Below are 22,288 nucleotides of genomic sequence, written 5' to 3' on the forward strand. Positions count from 1 at the left end.
AGTGCCAAGTGTGTGTACATGCAACAGTGTACAAAAACAACGCAGCGGATAATTAATACAGCTAAGTACCAGAATTGTTAATACAATTTAAACAATCAGTAAAAGGTTTAAAAATTATACAGTCATCCAAAATAAATATTTTACAAGTCCCAAACCAGAATGCGAGTGATCCAATCACTCCTCGGGCGGAGCCGACTCCTTAGGCTCACCATCATCCTCCTCTGCATCAAAATCTGCGTTACCATAGAACGGTACCGCAGGTAAGTATAACCCAAATAACCACGAGATAAAAATACATTAATGCTACCAACATGCATGCATATGATGAGATATCCATTAAATCCAAAAATACTATTTTATCTGAAAATAGATATTTTCCAACACACGCCAAAATCCCATTTTGGCCCAAAAAAGAATACTCCGACATTTTCCCAGAAAATGACCCAAATAAAAAAAATCTCATTTTCCCAGAAAATGAATCACATAAAATCTTTTCAATCAACACACGCTATTTTTCCAGAAAACAGCCCATTATTCCATTAACCAATGCACCATGATCTCCCCTAGGGATCATCCGCACGTCCTGGCTTCGTAGCAATGCTCAGTTCCGCGCCCAACTCGTTCGTGGCCAAGCACCCACTGTGCAACGAGCGATGCCCAGTTCCGTGCCCAGCACATACGTGGCCAAGCATCCTCTAGCCCCCACCAGCAGAGGGGCCACGGAGTCGGCACGAGACCATCTCATCCGATCCCGTTGTCGCCCGGCAACAACCCAGGGGACATCACTCAGTATATTCCGCTCCCGAGTGACCAGAGGAGCTCCACTGAGATAATACCCCATCTCGGCTCGGGGTCGTGATACACACGTACCCAAAATCCTTTAACACATGAAAACATAGTTTTCATGAAACACATGAACATGAATGCATGTACACGAAAACTCAGTTTCCTTTACAAACATGATCATGCGTGCAATATGCCATGTACATGAACAACACCAAAACCAACAACTAACAATTCACAATACCAACCAAATGCACAACTCCGTCCACAATCCATCTGACCCCGAACTCATCGGACTCAGTCCGGTATGTCCAACCAGATCACAATAACATGAGTTAGTACAAAAATATATTTAAATCACAATAGTTCTTTGGAAAAATACTTACAGCGCTATAATATGATTTTCGAAGGATCACGGAGGTGCAAGAAGTGGTAACTCAGCAACGTAACAGTGTAAAATACACTGTAGCCGTGGGTCTCAAATACCCACTTTTTAACGGAGACAAACTAAGACCCAAAATTGATAGGGTAGGGCCTAGAGAGGTTGGTGAAGCCAATGGTGGTGGTGGTTTGCCGTGGGTGGCGGCGCAAATGGTCGTTTTAAGGCCAAAAAGTCTGAAACGGAGATGGAGTTGAATGTGCCTCACCGGTGGCGGATCGGAGCTGGGGTTGGGTCCATTGGGTTGCTCGGAGTTCAAGGATGAAGTGATGAAGAGATGGTGGCCGGAGGTGGCGTGACGGCGGCACTGGAGCTCAAGATGCGCCGCGGCTTAGAGTTGGGCGTGAGGGCTATCGGCGGCGAGATAGAGACTGGGATTTACAGGGAAGGGTCGCCGGCCGGTGGGGGAGTGAACGGGACGGGCGGTGTCGCGCATGGCGGTGCGACGGCTGTGGGTTTGGTGGAAAGAAAGAAGCGCACGAGAGAGAGGGAGAGAAGGGCTGTCGCGCGGGGAAGGAGGATCGCGGAAGAAGAAGGAAAAATGAAAGAAAAAGAGAAAAAAAGAAAAGTGGGGAAAAGAAATGAGGTCCAATCCTCACCTCTTGAGTAAAAAAAAAAATGATGCAACGAAGATGATTTCAAAACAGCAAATCAATTAAAATAATTTAAACGTAATGATACAATGAAAATAAAATAATTAAATCCCACAATCATTTAATTTAAAAGAAGAACAATTTAAATGTACAACAATAAATAAATATTAAGAAAATATAACAATTTAATTTTCACAATTTAAAGATCATAAAATAACCCATTTAAAATATCCGATAATTATAAAATAAGAGAATAAATTTTTGAATTATTAAAAATAATCCTTCAGTGAAAATACACTAAAATACGGGGTGTTACACTCTCCCCCCTAAAAAAAAATTTCGTCCTCGAAATTAGCAAGGTCAAACATTAAGGTTAAGACAGGAACAAGATTCAACTAGGAGCAAACTTAAGAACATACCGCCAGAATCAATCGAACAGATATGGGTACTGCTCTCTCATGTCAGCTTCTCTCTCCCAAGAGAAATCTTGAGCCATCGGATCGCCCCATGACACCTTCACCAAAGGTATTGTCTTAGACCTTAACCTTTGCTCTTTCCAATCCACAATCTGAGTCGGGGCAACTTCATAAGAAAGATTAGGCCGAAGTTCAATGCGTTCAGGGTCGACAAAACGCTGCTCTAGCTGTCCAAAACTCTTCTTCAAAGATGACACATGGAACACATCATGGACATCCCCAAAATAATCCGGCAGGGCAACTCTATATGCAACTAGGCCAACTTTCTCTATAATCTGGAAAGGGCCAACATACCTCGGACTAAGCTTTCCCCTCTTGCCAAAGCGCTTAACCCCTTCATCGGAGAGACTTTAAGGTAAACCTAATCACCTATCTCAAATGATAAGTCTCTTCTCCTTGTATCTGCATAACTCTTTTGGCGACTTTGGGCTTCTGCCATTTTAGTCCTTATAAACTGAACTTGGTCCTTCATTTCTTGAATTATCTCAGGCCCAATCAATTTACTTTCGCCAACTTCATCCCAACACAACGGTGATCTACACTTCCTCCCATACAAAACTTCATACGGGGCCATCTGAATGGAGGAATGAAAACTGTTATTGTAAGCAAACTCAATTAGTGGCAGGTGATTCTCCCAACTCCCCTGAAATTCCATGACACAAGCACGCAACATATCCTCAAGAGTCTGGATAGTACGCTCTGATTGACCGTCTGTTTGTGGGTAATATGCAGTACTAAACTTCAACTTAGTGCCTAAAGCTGCCTGCAAACTCTTCCAAAAAAGGGACGTGAACTGTGGGTCCCGATCTGACACGATACTCTTGGGCACTCCGTGCAAACGTACTATCTCCCTAACATACAACCGAATCAACTTACCCAAAGAGTCAGTGTTATTGATAGGTAAGAAATGGGCACTCTTGGTCAACCGGTCAACAATCACCCAAACTGAGTTCTTTCCACTAGGAGTCCTCGGCAAACCCACCACAAAATTCATAGAAATATCATCCCACTTCCACTTAGGAATAGGGAGAGGTTGAAGCCTACCAGTAGGTCTTTGATGTTCAGCTTTAACTTGACAGCACGTGTCGCATTTCTCGATAAACATGGCAATATCCACCTTCATTCCTTCCCACCAGTAATTTCTCTTTAAATCTAGATACATTTTCATGCTTCCTGGATGAACTGAATAAGGAGCCACATGAGCCTCTGTCAAAATTCGCTCCTTAAATTCTGAATCTCAGGGAATCACCCTACGATCCCGAAAACGGAGAATACCATCCTTATCCATACTATAGTGCAAGGGTCCTTTAGACTTCTTGACTCTCTTCCTAATGGCCAACAACTTTGGATCCCTTCTTTGAATAGTCTTCAATTCTTCAAAATCCGCAACCCGGACATCTAAAACCGAAGATAATAATTCTTCCTGCTGCAAACTTTCAATAAGGAGTCTCCTCATCCCACAAAAGAGAGAATCCACATCTGACGACTCTGCTTCTTCCACCTGTTGAGACTTCCTACTTAAAGCGTCTGCGACTAGATTCGTTTTTCCAGGATGATACTTGATTTCACATTGGTAGTCGCTAATCAGTTCTAACCACCGCCTCTGCCTCATATTGAGATTCTTCTGAGTAAACAGATACTTCAAACTCTTGTGGTCGGTATAGACTTCACAGACTTCGCCATACAGATAATGCCGCCAAATCTTAAGAGCAAAAACTATAGCCGCTAATTCCAAATCATGGGTGGGATAATTCCTCTCATGAATTTTCAACTGGCGAGATGCATAAGCAACAACTCAATCTTCTCTTCAACTCTAGGAAACTTCTCTCACAACTATCAGACCATACAAACTCAGCATTCTTTCTAGTCAAAGCAGTGAGAGGTCCAGATTGTCGAGAAAACCCCTCCACAAATCTTCGATAATAACCGGCAAGTCCCAAGAAACTCCGTATCTCACGAACTGTTGAGGGGCGAGGCCATGACAAAACAGCTTCCACTTTGCTAGGATCTATGGCCACTCCCTCCTGGGAAATCACATGTCCAAGAAATTTAACTTCTTCCAACCAGAATTCACACTTACTTAGCTTAGCATATAACTGATGCTACCTTAACTTTCCAAGTGCCAAACGAAGATGACAAGCATGATCTTCCACATCTCGCGAATAAATCAGAATATCGTCAAGGAACACCACCACAAAAGAATCCAAAAAAGGCCGAAACACCCTATTCATCAAATCCATAAAAGCGGCAAGGGCATTAGCTAATCCAAAAGACATCACCTTAAATTCATAATGCCCATACCTCGTCCTGAAAGCAGTCTTGGGCACGTCCTTATCTCTTATTTTCAACTGATAGTACCCTGATCTCAAATCAATCTTCGAAAAGACAGCTGCTCCCTGAAGCTGGTCAAACAAATCATCAATTCTAGGAAGAGGATACTTATTCTTGATAGTCACCTTGTTAATTTCCTGATAGTCGATGCACATTCTGAGTGTACCATCCTTCTTCTTGACAAACAAAACAGGCGCTCCCCACAGTGAAGTACTAGGCTGAATAAATCCTTTATCAACAAGTTCCTGCAATTGAGTTTTCAACTCTTTTAACTCAGATGGTGCCATACGGTAAGGAGCCTTATGCACAGGAGCCGCTCCAGGTTCCAAATCGATAACAAATTCCAAATCACGAACAGGAGGCAATCCGGGCAACTCGTCCACGAATATATTAGGGAATTCTTCCACAACTGGAATATCCACTAAAGACTTCTTCTCGGATGGCGTAGACACCACTTGAACCAAAAAAGCATCTGCTCCACATGCTATATCTTTCTTAGTTTGAATTGCAGATATAACTGCAGGTCTTGCTTTCAACTTGCTTCCCACGAATTCCAAATACTCTCCATCCGAAAGTTGTAAGCCAATTATCCGACTTCTACAATTGATATTTGCAGAATATCGATGCAACCAATCCATACCTAAAATTATGTCAAATCCAAGCAACTTGAATACAATCAAATCTGCATCCAATATCCTCCCACCAAAATCCAAAGGACAGCCTAAAGCAACCTTGGAGCACCACACCACCTCACCATTTGGAAGAGTCACTACTAAGGATTGTGGTAACGGCTCGGTGACTAGATTGCACATCCTCGCAAAAGTAGTGGACACAAAAGATTGAGACGCCCCAGAATCAAACAAGGTACATGCATACAAATCATATAGATGAACTCTACCTGAAGCAAACACATACACTAGATAAATCCAAAAAAAAAAAACCAACTCACACCAAACATCAAGTCCAACAATTAGATTAAAAGCATACCAGTAATCACCCCAGCATCGTGGGTCTCTGGAGCCCCATAATCCACATCACCAGGAGTCACAGCATATACTCGGGCTTGTACTAATTGTCTCTAGTTGCTCCTCCCGCCTCGTCGACCTCCTCGTCCTCCTTGACTTCCTTGAGCTTGACTGGGACACTCACGAGCAAATTGACCCGACTGGCCACATCTAAAGCACTGGATCCCTCTCTGGCCACAGTCACCCTCATGGGCTCTATTACACCTGCTACAAACTGGAGCTCGACCTCCTGCACGAACTCCAGAGGCTGCCTGCGAACGAGCCCCAGTCCTCTGTACAAACTTATGCGGTGACCCAGAACTACTGCCCTCACCAGCAAAACTCCGCCTCTTCTGGCCTGGAGGGGAGCCTACCACAAAAGTATTTTCCCGCTCTGCAATAGTGGCCAAATCTACTAATTTTTGAAAATCCACAATCTCAAGACAGGCTACTTGTCTAAGTATATCATGGCGTAGACCCTCTTGGAAACGCTCAACTCGCAACTCCTCAGTGGCAATGAGGTGAGTAGCGAATCGCCCAAGCTCCATGAATTTCCTAGCATATTGCTCGACCGTCATGTCTCCTTGTACCAAATTATTGAATTCTCGAGCCTTTTGCCGTCTCACCGCAACAGGAAAGAATCGGTCGTCGAACTCCTTCTTGAATCGCTGCCAGGACACAGCAGCAAAAGATCCCAACTACATTTCTAGGAGTTGCCGCTTGGTCTGCCACCAGTTTGCCGCTTCACCCTGCAGCATATAGCTTCCATACAATACCATTTGGGCCTCCGTGCACCCACAAACCTCAAATGTTCTCTCAAGATTTTCTATCCACCTCCTAGCTCGCAGTGGATCCTCCTTTCCAGTAAAGGCAGGAGTCCTATGCGCTAGGAAGCGCTCATAGGTGCACCCAACTTGGACCGCTCTATTTAAATCTCCTTGCGGCAGTTGGAAATTCTGTTGGAGGAACTCTGTCATCCTATTCAACGCCCTCGCCATGGCATAATTTCCATCACATCTTGGTAATTCATCTTCGGGCTCATTAGCTTGCCTTCTTGGTCTCACCATCTTCCTGTCATAGCAATCTTTAACTCCGTTTAAACACCCGAACAAAATCAAACACAAAACAAAAGTAACACTGAAATAACTAAGATAAAGTAAAATAAAATAATATAACATAAACAAAATAAATAACAAATCCATATTAAATGATACCTTAAAATAAATAATTTAACTTATATTTTTAAAATAATATTTCTGGTACTTCACCTAAGGGACATGTGGGTTTACCCAGAGCCGAAGTGCTCTGATACCACCTGTGGCTCCCATGACCTCCATGTAAGGAGATACGGGAATCGAGATGCCGGGATGATGAGAACAAGGTCACACATCCCAACGTTAGTGCCAAGTGTGTGTACATGCAACAGTGTACAAAAACAACGTAGCGGATAATTAATACAGCTAAGTATCAGAATTGTTAATACAATTTAAACAAACAGTAAAAATATTTAAAAATTATACAGTCATCCAAAATAAATATTTTACAAGTCCCAAACCAGAATGCGAGTGATCCAATCACTCATCGAGCGGAGCTGACTCCTCAGGCTCACCCTCATCTTCCTCTGCATCAAAATCTGCGCTACCATAGAACGGTACCGTAGGTAAGTATAACCCAAATAACCACGAGATAAAAATACATTAATGCTACCAACAAGCATGCATATGATGAGATTTGCATTAAATCCAAAAATACTATTTTCCCTGAAAATAGATATTTTCCAACACACGCCAAAATCTCATTTTGGCCCAAAAAGAATACTCCGTCATTTTCCCAGAAAATGACCCAAATCAATAAAATCTCATTTTCTCAGAAAATGAATCACATAAAATCCTTTTAATCAACACACGCTATTTTTCCAGAAAACAGCCCATTATTCCATTAACCAATGCACCATGATCTCCCCTAGGGATCATCCGCACGTCCTGACTTCGTAGCGATGCTCAGTTCCGCGCCCAGCGTGTTCGTGGCCAAGCATCCTCTAGCCCCCACCAGCAGAGGGGCCACGGAGTCAGCATGAGACCATCTCGTCCGATCCCGTTGTCGCCCGGCGACAATCCAGGGGACGTCACTCAGTATATTCCGCTCCCGAGTGACCAGAGGAGCTCCACCGAGATAATACCCCATCTCGGCTTGGGGTCGTGATACACACGCACCCAAAATCCTTTAACATATGAAAACTCAGTTTTCATGAAACACATGAACATGAATGCATGTACACGAAAACCCAGTTTCCTTTACAAACATGATCATGCGTGCAATATGCCATGTACATGAACAACACCAAAACCAACAACCAACAATATTCACAATACCAACCAAACACACAATTCCGTCCACAATCCATCCGACCCCCGAACTCCTCGGACTCAGTCCTACATGTCCAACCAGATCACAATAATATGAGTTAGTGCAAAAATATATTTAAATCACAATAATTCTTTGGAAAAATACTTACAGCGCTATAATATGATTTTCGAAGGATCACAGAGGTGCAAGAAGTGGTGACTCAGCAACGTAATAGTGTAAAATACACTGTGGCAGTGGGTCTTAAATACCCACTTTTCAACGGAGACAAACTAAGACCCGAAATTGATAGGAGTAGGGCCTAGAGAGGTCGGTGAAGCCAATGGTGGTGGTGGTTTGCCGTGGGTGGCGGCGCAAATGGTGGTTTTAAGGCCAAAAAGTCCGAAATGGAGATGGAGTTGAATGTGCTTCACCAGTGGCGGATTGGAGCTGGGGTTGGGTCCATTAGGTTGCTCGGAGGTCGAGGATGAAGTGGTGAAGAGATGGTGGCCGGAGGTGGCGCGATGGCGGCGCTGGAGCTCAAGATGCGCCGCGGCTTGGAGTTGGGCGTGAGGGCTATCGGCGGCGAGATAGAGACTGGGATTTACAGGGAAGGGTCGCCGGCCGGTGGGGAGTGAACGGGACGGGCGGTGTCGCGCACGGCGGTGCGACGGCAGTGGGTTGGGTGGAAAGAAAGAAGCGTACGGGAGAGAGGGAGAGAAGGGCTGTCGCGTGGGGAAGGAGGATCGCGGAAGAAGAAGGAAAAAGGAAAGAAAAAGAGAAAAAAAGAAAAGTGGGGAAAAGAAATGAGGTCCAATCCTCACCTCTTGGGTCACAAATAATGATCCAACGAAGATGATTTCAAAACAGCAAATCAATTAAAATAATTTAAATGTAATGATACAATGAAAATAAAATAATTAAATCCCACAATCAATTAATTTAAAAGAAGACCAATTTAAATGTACAACAATAAATAAATATTAAGAAAACATAACAATTTAATTTTCACAATTTAAAGATCATAAAATAACCCATTTAAAATATCCGATAATTTTAAAATAAGAGAATAAATTTTTGAATTATTAAAAATAATCCTTCAGTAAAAATACACTAAAATACGGGGTGTTACATCTAAACTTGACTTAAATAATTTTTTTTTATTCCAAAGGAAGTGCCAAGTACAAAAGATTCCATAAATAAAATTATTATTTATTAAATACTATGATCATAAGAGAGAATGCACATAAGTATTTATTAAAATTGCTCAAAATTTGTACCATAAAAATCGTAACTTAAAACCTATGTTCATGATCTAGGCCACAGTCACGCCTTATTGGACTAAAGTCTTGTCCTGCAGCTTTACCTTCATAAATATTTTGACCTAGGGTGGTTTAAAAATACAAAAACGAACTAAAATGTGTTGATGACTCAGTAAGAAACCCATCATAGTGTAAACATATTTAACATAATGTTTTTCATAAAACATTTCATGTTGAGAACTTATATGATTTCTCATACTCATGCTTATGCTATGCACGACTGATTTATCTGAGTTAATTAACTGATCAGATTTGGCTGCCTAACACACTTAACCCTGTGTGCAAGGTTGTGCATCGGCCCCATGTCCCGTGTCTGCAAGGGGAGCTGTTGATAACATTCTAGCATATTATGGTGGACCACGTTTGAGTCCGTGACTTGCACATCCACCATGAAACTACATTGGTATCATGCATCTGAATGACTATCTGATTAAACTAATATGATTTTTATCTTGCACTTGAATTTAAGAAAACTTATGTGTCTTATGCAACGTGAGATACATAATACATAAATAACTATAATATGGAGAATGAAATATGATAAATGACGTGCTTGCAAATATCATGACATGCATGGTACATAAACACTGACTTTCAAAGAATTGACTTTAATAATAATATATATAACTAGTCAACATATGCTAATCATAATTTATGATCAAATTACTTACCTTATAGTATTGCTTTTTAAAATTTTTGACACAAAATCAATGACGGTGTGATGAAGGGACGACAATGGTTTTGATTAGAAGGGAGGAAAAGACGATGGTTGTTTTGCCGTGTTTCATGGTGGGGGAGATGAGGTTACGACATGCTAGAGGTAAAAAGAAAGCTAAAATCAAAAAGTCTAGCCTTAAAGAGATAGGTGCATATACAGTGCATGTGACTTTATTTATTGGATGACATGGGTTGGGTTTAGAAATTTTAAGGTGAAGAGGATTCTAGAATTGTAATCATAGTGTGTTTGAAATTAAAAACATACTCTAGTAGTTCATTTAGGGTACGTTTGGATCATTAACTCATCATTACAACTTTTTTAAATTCCAACATAAAATATCATAAACAATTAAACTTTTTCAAATCTCAAAATAACAATAATATTAAAAAATAATATTCTAACAATATTTTATCATCTCAACTCAACTCAACTCAACTCAACTCAGTTCAATATCCAAACACAGCCTTAATGTAGGAATGAGAGTGGTTGAGACTGTGTAGGGAATTTCAATCAATGATATTTTAAATTGAAATAAATTTCTAATGGCCGATCTTTAAATTCTAAAAGAAGTCTAACTCGTTCAAAAAATAATAAATAAGATTTAACTTAGTTATTGAAGCTAATTAAAACTCCTAATCAACCTCAATAGTTTTTAGCTCGTGGGCTTATCCAATATGGCTCATTAAATATTATTTAGGCCCAATAAAAATTATCAATATTCTGATTTTAAAATTATTGGGCTGGATTAAAACATTTCATATTCTTTTCTATTCTTCTTCTTTCCTCCATATATAATATTTACAATAAAACATTTGATTCTCTATATACTTAACATGCGCGCAATATTCGTCTATGTAAACATTTTTTATTATTTATTTGTCTTACATTTAAACTTTTATTTACATAACATGAAAAAGTTCTAATATTATTAGAATAATTTATTTTAATAAAAATACTCATAATAACAACTTAATTCGCAAAACATGAAAAAATGATTAAAAGTTCACAAAAAATAGGATAATGTGTTTTTTCATTTTAATTTTTTAAATTTTTTTACTGGGTTATTAATGCCATTTTCGCAACATAGATATTGTAATCTTATTAATATATGAAAATATTGAAAGAGCTAACAGTATTAAAAATTTAACAAGTATTTAAAATAAACAGAAAATAGAAATTAAAAATATTTAAATAATATAGAAAAAGAGGAGATAAGCTAATCTTTTGTGTATTGTAAAAATTGTTAACTAAAATTGATAAAAGTAAGGTTTAGGCCTCGTTTGGATAGTGAGATGAGATAAAATGAGCTGTAAGTAATAATGAAATGGTTTATGATAAATAGTAATAGTAAAATAGTTTGAGTTTAGATGTTTTATGAAGTTTTAAAAAATGAGAAAAAGAATTGAATAAAAATAATATAAATTTAAAATATTGTTAGAATATAATTTTTTAGTATTATTTTTGTTTTGTAGTTTGAAAAATGAGAAAAAGAATTGAATAAAAATAATATAAATTTAAAATATTGTTAGAATATAATTTTTTAGTATTATTTTTGTTTTGTAATTTGAAAAAGTTGAATTTTTTTTATGTTTTATTTGAGAAAGTTATAATGATTAGGTAATGATTAGATAAAAATGTTAAAAAACTTAAATTGAAAAGTATTTGTGTTTGTACTGTTTAGATATTGAGATGAGATAAAATAGGATATTGAGAGACTCTTGCTATCCAAACCAAGCCTTACTTAGTTATTTAAGATGAAAATTTAAATAAAGGAATGCTCTAATAATACGTACTATCAAGAATACGGCTTGTTAAGAAGGAGAGTTTACCGTTGGTCCATTAGGCCAATATCATAGTTAATTTACCCTTGAATTTGTCGTCGAATGGCCTGGCCGCTAGGGTAAGTTGCGTAATCTTATAGCGTGGCCGCGGTCATGTTAATATAACCGGCCGGTTTGATTACATTTTGGATAAATTTTAGAACTGAATTAGTATATATTAATTTTAAAATTTAGGAATCGATATAGACTAGTTCATCACCAAAACTAAAATTTTTGATTTTTTGATCAATTTCGGTCCAATCCGGTCTAATTTACCGTTTACACGTTTGGCATTACTTAAGTTTAGTATTATAATTTTTTAATACTAAACTTAAATATTAGAATTTATTTATTATTAACAATTACTAATTTATTAGTGTTGAATTACGCTAGTACAATAATATAAATAGTGTCTAACTTATTAGTGAGATTAGTATATTTGAATAATAAGATTAAAATTTCATATTATATTAAGTAGCAATTTAATATATAATATTATATAATATAAAAATTTAATATATATATATATTTATATATACCAGTTGATTCAGTACAAATAATTTGAAAATCGATATCAAACCAATTTAGGACCGATTACGAACTTGATTAAACCCACCGATTTCTGATTTAACCGATTGTCCCTTTTTTTTTTTTTTTTTTTTTTAATGACCCTAATCATGCGTCACGCTTAGGCCAACATTCGGTCTCTTCTTTCCCTTTATAGGCTCGTCATTTGATGTAATATTTCACTGGTCTTTGTTGCGGTATCTATTCCTAAATTTTCTTTGATTAGCAGAGAATTAGAATGATTACTTGCCTCGTGGATTTCCGGTATCTGGTTCCACCAGTCCTAAGCCTCTATATTATGATCCTCTTGTCCCAAGACAGACCTTGGCCTAGAAATCATGTCAACTTGGCATTTGACATCCTCTATCATCCCCTTTTTGTCATCTTTCTTGCCGCTCTCATGATGCTCTTCCTCTTCATATCTATGAAGCTCCAGTTCACTCTCACTCTGGAGTCAATCCGCTTGCGGGTGGCAGATTTCTCTCTTCCATTGACTGTTTCCATATTGGCCTCACTCATTTTCCCACCATCACTCTTCTGGGTCGTCTTTCCCATACTCATCGTCACGTCTCCTAGGTTTGGAATGGTTTTGGACGTGTTCCAGAGCTTTCTCCGTTGGCTTTATCACACTCTCCAATACATGATCGCTATCCTTATTAGAGGCTGCACCATCCAACGTCAAGAAGAACTAGAAGCTGCAGCCCCCCAAGCTGAAATTTTATTGGTCGAAATTGAAGGGTCCAATGAGTAAGGGAAGCGAAACCAAAACTACGTTAATTTCTATAATGGTGCAGATAAAATGGAGACTCATCATCAGTCCAGAATGTTGTGTATATATTGTACTACTTTAGCTTAAGAGAGGCGGTGCATGCATGAGCTCTCTTTTTGGGCTTTTGTTTTTTTAAATGTCGTTCACGTCTGTCAGATCGCTCATCTGTGTGATTCTGATCATCAGCTAGCTGTACACCTGTACCTCTGGTACGGAGATATGAAGTTTTATGTGTATATATATATAATTTTTTCTTAATTGAGGCCTGGGATTATCCTTTAAAAAAGAAGAGAGGGAGTGAAAATGAAAATGGTGAGGATAGAGTACTCTACTCGATACTGCTGTCTCCGTCTCTATCTGTCTGTCCCTCTCACTTTGAAATATTTCCTTTTCAATATTCACTGTCGTGGATTCTTGAAAGCAGACGTACAAAGACTTCGATCGACTAATCTTTTAGCCTTTTTATTTTTTTATTTTTTCATAAACAGAAGCCACAGCCTTCACTCGTAAAACTTAATAATTAAGTAAAAACACTTTGTTTTTCCCTTTTTTTTTTATTGAATTTACGTGTACATATAATATCCATGTTCACCATTTTTTTTCCCTAAGCAAGCATATTATATATATATATATATATATATATATATATATATATATATATATATATATATATAGAACCAGAAAATTTTACGTGGGGGCCAATTTTTTTAACGCCTAACATTTATGTAAAATAAAAAGAAATAAATCTTAAATTTAATTTCACTGTAAATCGTAAGATAATAAATATATATTAAATTGCATCTTGGTAAAATCATCTAATTTAAATAGAGCATTCATTTTTAAAGAAAAAAAGTCTATAATTTGGCATATACATGTAAAAATAAAATACTAAAAAACACAACTTATCCTCATCCCCTTTCGATTTCTTGTGAGAGTCTTTCAATGAATAATATTCATTTATTATCATTTTTGTAATGATATTTTTAGAAAATTTGTTCTCAGTAAAAACTATCATGTGATTTTTTATAAGCTCATATTTCATTCTAGGAAGCTAATTTATACAAGTTTCATGTAAAATCTGGATATTTTTGGCTGGTACATTAAGTAATTGAGGGCTCAAACAATTTTTTTTTCTTACTTAATGAAATCTAAAGGATAAAAGTTATCAATTTTTTTTTTTCATGCAAGATATCAACTTTAGATATTTCTTCTAGTGTTTATTTCGGTTTGGGTTCCATATTAAGAAATTTAATATTTTATAATCAAGAAATTTGGGGTCTAAATTAATAAGTTTAATATTCTCATAAATTTAATTTTAGTTTAAGTTTTTTTAGAATTTACCTATCAAATTGAAAGAATTGTTGGGGGGCAAAGATATTAGTTTGGAAGGGACCGCATTATAGTAAATACATGATATATAGAAATTAAATGAAATTTTGAGCCATATAAAAAAATTGAAGAGAGGCATTTCTTTGTATATACGGGCTTTAGAAAACTTTGGAGAGTACATAAGGGTTATAGTTTCTCGGGGGACCAATTTCTATGTAGATAGAATTTTGATAAAACAAAATAAGGGAGATTTTGAATTATGATTTTTTTTTTTGGCAGTGTAAGACTTAAACCCGCACTCCATTGGGGAGGGGTCAGGCTACCTCAAGTTAGCTCACTCCTATTTGGTTCTCCAATGAGGTAACTTTTTCGGGCCGCCATTGGGGCGGTCTGCTCTTTCATAGGAGTCAGGGTAAGTTCTTTGGGTCACCTTAAAGGCAGAACCCGCTCTCATTTGCGGAGGGATAAGGCCGCCTTTAGGCCGACCTTTCCCTATTGAGTGCCACAGGGAGGTAAGTCATTCGGGCAGTCTGTTACTGGATCTGCTCTCGCTCGTTGACATCATAGGAAAATGTAACACTTTAAGTCAGGCTAGTGCTAGACCCACTCTTAGCTCGTAGTGGAGGTCAAGGTAAGTTTTTGAGTTGCCGCAAGGGCCAATCCCGCTCTCCTCCGCGGGGGAGACAAGGTAACCTTTTAGAGCACTAGCATTGGACTCATCAAATTCATCTTCAAAATTTGATGAAAAGTACATATTTTTCATAAATGTAAAATATTTCTATCCATAATCCCACATTAGATTAGCCATTAGATTCATCAAAATAATAATATAATATTATTTTTTTAATAATAATATTTTTAATTTTTCTTTCATATCTTTAATTATCTTTAATAACAACAATTAGTGTCTGAGGTGAAAGAGGCATTGAAATTTTCAATTTAAAAAAAAAAATGAATTAAATCATAATTTGGCTTCTGTGGCTTATGCTAATCAATTCACAAAAAAATTCACTTGAAGCATCTACAATCCAATTAGGTCAGATAGACATCTATAGTAGAAGACACCAACAAGATCTTTCACAACACCTAGGCAATGAATTAACTCAGATTCATCTAACTCAACAGCAAGTTGCTATCATCACACAAAATGCACATACATAATTATTCTTTCACAACAACCTCGAAGTTAAAAATGCACTTTCAGATTAATCTTTCACAACAAGCTCCAAGTTAAAAATGCACTATTAATGTAACTCAAGTTGCAGTTATCACAGAAAATAAATAACAAGCATCTAAATATACCCAACATTCAGATTACATCAATGAAGTTCCCCTTCCAAAATCAAGTCACAATTTAGTTTACATTAAGTGACAATTCAAATCAAGTGTGAAGTTCTCCTTCCAAAATCAAGTCACAATTCAGATTACAATCAACCTACAAAAAGTTAACCTTTCCAAAATACAATCAACCATTTAAATAAAAACCAATTCATATTTCAAAGTTAGATGAAATTTCTTCCCCTGCTGCATGTTGCTTCCCCAAAGTTCATTTAGATTAAACTGTTAAGAACTAACAGTTTTCTTCAAAAGATCATGACAACTTGGACAGTATCTAGAATAAAATTAGACAATAAATATCAAGCTCAAGAAAAAAAATAAGTATCTAGAATAAATTTAGACAATAAATATGTAGAATGTGAAAAAAATATCAACCCCAGCTGTATGTTGCTTCCCCAAAGTTGATTTAGATTAAACTGTTAAGTACTAATAGTTTTCTTCAAACAGTTTGGAGTAAACTTCTGGACATAAATTTATACAATAAGCGTCTAAATGCCATGACCATCAGGCTCAAGAAGAGGTTGTTAAATACTAAATAATTCACATAGGCACAAAAGTTAAGTTATTGGCATTCATGGAACCAAATAACTCATGATGATTACTACCCGTACATAAATTAGGGTATATGTGTGAACTATTTGTTTAAAACAACTCAATATATTTTGATGCTAGAGCTAAAGAGCTTGCCCTGGATGGAATCCAAGAATTGACTCAAATGTGGGCCAATCTAGTATGCTAGAATTGAATCAAAAGATTGACTGGGGTCTAGCCTCATGGATATGGCAAAGGAGGGGTCCAACATCATCACACAAAATTGATGAGGTCTCCAACCTGTTGGAGTCCCAATTTCGGGAATGAACTCAACTTTCTATTGTTTTAAAATGTATATAATGCCAGCTTTTCAAGCAGAGATATGAGTTAACTCCCAGTCCCATGTTTATCTAAAACATGTACTTTTCTATATCTCTCTCTCAAAACACTACCGATCATTTGAATGCCGAAAAAATTTTAGTAATTTTGTAAACCTAGAAGCGATGGTACCTGAATGTGATGCTATCGACTGAATACAAAGCTTCAAAAAAATGAAATTAATTGAAAAAAAGCATCTATATTTTGCTCGTGAAGAAACAACAGAAAGCCCACAAAAAATGATTGAAAAAACAACTATTTGTTTCAAACAACTTAAACAACAGAAGAATTGAAATACATACATAGAGTTGAAAATTTCTTCACGGGAAAAAATACATGCATAAGCATACAAATGTAGTGCAAAATTTCTAATACATGCATATATGATTAATATATATATGAGAGAGTGAACTCACGGAGATGGAGAACGTTCGGAGCAGAGAATCGAAGAATCGAGCAGAGGAAGGAGAGGTAACGGTGCGCCTATAGTGGTGATGGAGGTCTTCTTTCACCTGAAACACCTCGTATGAACTTGAACATCTGCTTCACGAAGATGAACTAGTTACTTTCTCGGCAAAGGATATGATACAAGCTTGGTGAAAAATAGGAAAGGAAACTGAGAGGAAGAAACTGAGAGGAAAAAAGGGAGAGGAAGAAGGGAATCTTGGAATCGGGAAGAAAGGGAGAGGAATAAAGAAAGGGAGAGGAGAGGAAGAAAGAAAGGGAGAGGAAGAATCGAAAAGGGATTTGGGGATTTCAGGGTAGAGAAGAAAGTAGAGAAGAGAGGGAAGAAAGAACGAAATTGCGTGCGAAAGAGTGATTTTGGTAATAAAATAATCCGATAGACGTTAAATAGTAGTTCTTCAAATTTGAAGATAAATAGGAATCTACTGTAGCTGAAAGCTTCACATTTGAGTAGAAGATGAATCCATTGCCAAGATTTTAAAGTGAAATTCATCAAATTTTAAAGATTTGACTCATTTGATGAGTCAAATGCTAGTGCTCTTAGGCGTACCTTTTCCCTTGTATCCTGCGGGGAGGTAAGTTATTCCGGCAGTTTGTTATTGTACCTGCTCCTTCCTGTTGACACTTACAATGAATGTGTATTTTTTGATTTCAGGTAGCTGAGGACTACCCGCACTTACGAGGGACAAGGCAACCTTAAGGCCTACTTTTCCCTGTGGTATCTTGTGGGGAGGTAAGTTCGGACAACAATTTGGCTTATCGCTCTTCGTGCTGGTAGGAGTCGGGGTAAATTCTTAGGGCCATCTTGAAGGCAGAACCTGCTCTACTCTACAGGAGGAATAAGGTCGCCTTAAGGCCGATATTTCCCTATTGAGTCCTGCATGGAGGTAAGTTGTTCAAGCAGTTTATTACTGGACTCGCTCTCACTCGTTGATATCACATGAAATGAAAGTGTTGGGTCAGACTGGTGTTGATCCCAATCTTCTTTGCGGCGAAGGTCAAGGTAATTTGTTCTAGAGGGCCGTGGGGACAATCCTGCTCTCCTCTACCGGAGGGATAAGGCCATTCGTGGGCCGACCTTTCCCTATAGTATCCCACAATGAGGTAAGTTATTTGGACAATTTGTGACTGGACCCGTTCCCGCCTAATGAAGTCTCTAAGGAAGGTAAATTTTATCTTTGGGCCGCCAAAGACTTGCCCGCACTCCACCGTGGGAGGATAAGACAACTTTTAGACCTATATTTCCCTATGGTGCCCCACGGGGAGGTAATTTGTTGATGATCTTGTTGCTGTAGATTTTGTTATCCGCGCTTTTTATCTTTGGTGCCTTACTGGTAATGTGAGAGCATGGAGCAGATGCTTTGCATTTTCCTGAAAAGTTGTGTTTTATTAAGTAAAATGGAATGTACAAGCTAGATAAAGAGGCATTACAAAATTATGGGACACGAAATTCCGATCTGGGGAGGTCGTCTTCCACCCTTCTCTCCAAAGCTGTGTACCATCCCTTGCCCCTTTAAAATTGGCAGGGTGAGGTGTAGATGGAGGCCTACTGTAGTTTCTTCGATGGTGTGCCTGGCCTATCTCGTTCTGCTCTTGCCGTCCAAGGCGAGACCTTCATCTTTCTGCTTAAGCTCCTAGACGTAGCATTCCCTTGCTGACACTTGCTCTCTTATGACTTCCCCCACTCCCTGGGGGTTGCGAACTTCATTTTGAGGTGGTAGGTCGACGTGACGGCCCTTAAGTTATTGAGGATGGGTCTCCAGATGATGGCGTTGTATGTCGACAGCGTTTTCACCACAAAGAAGTCGACCATTACAAGGGTCGTGCATGGGTTACTTCCCACCTGAATGGATAGCGTGATGGTTCCCACTAGCTGGACAATGCTTCCGAAGAAACCTTTTAAGAGCGTGGGTGTGGGATGCAGCCGAGAGGCCTCAATACCCATCTTAACGAAGGCTTCTTAGAACAAGATGTCCACAGAGCTCCCGTTGTTGATGAGGATTCTGAGGGTGGTGAAGTTGGCGACAAGCATTATGACCACTAAGGCGTCGTCGTGGGGGTACAAAACCGTTTCTTCATCAACCTTCGTGAATGAGATACCAGAGTGGGGTCACCTTTTGGTTGTTTGGCAGGATGATACTCAGCTGAGTATACCTCGTAGTATCAGGCTTGCCGACATGTGCTTTCCTACCCGGCGAGGTGATGCCCCCGCCCGCGAACCCTCCAGCTATGGTTCAAATTTCTCCAAGGGGGGATTACTTCCTTGGTGGTGAGTGGGGGCGACCTGGTGGTGGCCCCCTTATACCCAGTCGTTGGGGGCTATTCCCCCGTCTGTGCCGGTCACCTCGGTCCTGACTCCTTTCCCTCGATCTTCCCATTCTCTTTTGCTCTTGCCTTATGGCAGGGAGTGACCGTGTCTCTATTGTTCTGCATATTCCTTCATTCCTCAGAGGAGAAACAATTTTCGGGGTTGTGTGAGGTGGACCGATGGTACGTGCAGTAGCAGCGCATTGCTTCCCGGTTGTCTTCCTTTTGGATGGTGAATGTGGGCCGGTCGTATCGTGGTGCAGGTCCTTTTGTCGAGATTTCCTCTCGCCGCTCCTCCTAGGAGCCTTTCTCCCCTTTCTCATGGGACTTGGCCTTGTCTGGGGCCTTCTCCTTCCTCTCTACAAGCTCCACTTACTTCCTTCGTGGCTTTGTCAACGTTCGAAGCGTGTTTTCCTCGTTGATGAAGTTTTCGGCCTGGTCCATGAATTCTCGCAACGTCACGAAAGTTTGTCTGGCTAGTTCTGCCATGAATTGGGAGCGTGGCCAAATGCCTCCGAGGAGTGTCGCCAAGGTTATCTTCTCATCTTGGTTGTCAGTGGTCATGCGCTCTTTGTTGAACCGAGCCAAGTAGGACTTCAAGCTTTCATCCTCCATTTGTTTGATAGTGAGGAGGTACGTAGCAGGACGCCGCCTCCTCCGACTGGACACGAATTGGGTTAGGAACTGCCTAACTAGCTCGCTGAAGCTGTCCATTGATTTAAGTGCTAGTGACACAAACCATACACATGCTGACCCCTTCAGGGTCAGTGGGAATGCCCTACAAACTATTTCCTCGAGAAAGCCATGCAGCGTCATGTGAGTCCTGAAAGTTTCTAGGTGCTCGAGAGGGTTCCATCCTCCTTCATACATCTCCATAGCAGGGACTCTGAACTTCTGTGGCAAAGGAACCGCCATAACTTTTTCAGTATAGGGTAAACTCGTGCTTGTGAGCAATTGGTCCACCGTTTACGACGTACTCACTTTCCGCATTATTTCCTTGTACTTCCCTATGAGGCTGCAGAGTTCTTCCTGTATGTGTTTCTGCTCATCTTCCTTCTTGGGTCCCGCTTGCTTGTTTCGGGACCCCATGTCCTTAGTTTCATTGGCTTCCCCACCATCTCGCTCCGCTGGGGATTTATGAGCTCCTTGTTTTCTTTGCAGAGTACCTCTACTTCGCCAATTAGTTTCGTCACCTACTCTTCCATGGCTTTTAGCCTTGTTTCCAAGGCGTCTCTCATTTTCTCTTGAGTTGTTTGGATCGAGTTGTCGCAAGCATGAAAAGGACATGCAAGATCCATTACAATCCCACAGATGACGCCACTATTAATGTTGTGTTTCGCATACCTTTGGGCCAAGCTCCAACAACTTAGGTTTTCGAAGAAGAGCCCTGCACAAGGGAGAAAATATTGCGGTTTTGAGAGGGCAGCCTTGGGGCCGAGTAACCTCCAATGACAAAGTTAGTAAATATTCTTGGAGTGTTGCAAATATGTAAGAGAGTTTAGGGATCAGAGAGAGTATCCTCGTACCTGGGATCAACTATTTATACTACAGGTCTGAAGAGCAGATCATGCCTGCTTTCATGAAGTCTGGGTTCCCCGTATTGTTTCTTTTGTCAGAGTCTTTAAATGCGGCATGACTCTACGACGACATCATTAATATGACATTGCTCTGTGACGACGTCATTAATGTGGCGTGTTGTCCGGATGGCGGAGCCATTAATGCGGCATGGTTCTCCAACCTTCTCCTCTTAGTCTGCCTTCCTTCTTGTCCATTCATGCATTCTCAATTAGTAAATCAACGGTTCTTCGTATATCACGTCTGCCTTGTGGGCGGACACTCGATGATTGGACACTACTTGAGGGGTCCTCAGATCGATGAGTCTCATCCTTTGCAGCACCATCCCTCCTGTTGGTTACGTACATGGGAGCCTCCTAGTGGGTAGGGTTCATGGCTTTCTATCCTGGTTCGGGCTTGATAGGGCCTTGTGGGGCAAATCCCCTTACAGGATGATAAATAGAATTTTTCATATATGTAAGTGTAGACAGTAATCAAGAAGATAAATAAAAATTATCAGTCAGATAATCTGGTGTATTTTTGTTTTTTTTTTGACAAGTTATTAAGGATTTATTGATGGATAACCTGGTGTAAAAATAAACACAATTGAAATGCTCTTCCAAATATACCACAATATTCGAAAGTCTAGGGTAACGACCAAAAAGTCCTACAGTTTAGGCTTACAACAATAAATACTTGAAAATTCATTTGATGCTTAAAATGGTAGAATATGTACACGGAAGCCAGTTGACATACCATGGTTGAATATTTACTGTTGTGGGCATCAACTGGACCTGAAGAGATGGCATCCAAGATGGCATCCATTTCAATATTCATTTCCACCAAAGCTATGCAGCATACACTTGATGGTTGATGCCCATTAAAGTGATGAAGGAGTAAACAGATTTTCTAAGAAATTGAACTCACACTCCAGAAAAACGAAAAAAGGAACTGAAATGCTCTCATTATCATAGAAATTTCTTGAAGCTCAAACGTATCCTCTGAGAAAATATCAACTTACCAGACATATGGAGTATCATAAAATTGAGATGAATATCCCCATATTGGTTTGACATCGGCAAATAGATCAAGAACTATCATTTTTCCATATGGAACAGAATGTAGAAGTGCCTGCGAATATTGGCAAAAATCATTAGCAATTAGTTAGTGCAAACATAAATCTTAAGACTATGAGTTGTACCATAAATACATGATAACGCT

General features: G+C 39.1%; 1 protein-coding gene across 1 annotated transcript; it reads right to left on the bottom strand.

The window, feature by feature from the left end:
• Positions 1-19,885: 19,885 nt before the first annotated feature.
• On the bottom strand, positions 19,886-20,428 carry LOC121235461. Its single transcript, XM_041131809.1, has one exon. It carries the CDS (start codon positions 20,426-20,428, stop codon positions 19,886-19,888), a length of 543 nt encoding a protein of 180 aa, XP_040987743.1.
• Positions 20,429-22,288: the final 1,860 nt, after the last annotated feature.

This window comes from Juglans microcarpa x Juglans regia, chromosome 6D, assembly GCF_004785595.1.
Source record: "Juglans microcarpa x Juglans regia isolate MS1-56 chromosome 6D, Jm3101_v1.0, whole genome shotgun sequence".
Taxonomy (NCBI): Eukaryota; Viridiplantae; Streptophyta; class Magnoliopsida; order Fagales; family Juglandaceae; genus Juglans; species Juglans microcarpa x Juglans regia.

Excerpts from the sequence above, each read along its gene's own strand:
- LOC121235461 (XM_041131809.1), bottom strand. The coding sequence starts at position 20,428 with ATGGCGGTTCCTTTGCCACAGAAGTTCAGAGTCCCTGCTATGGAGATG.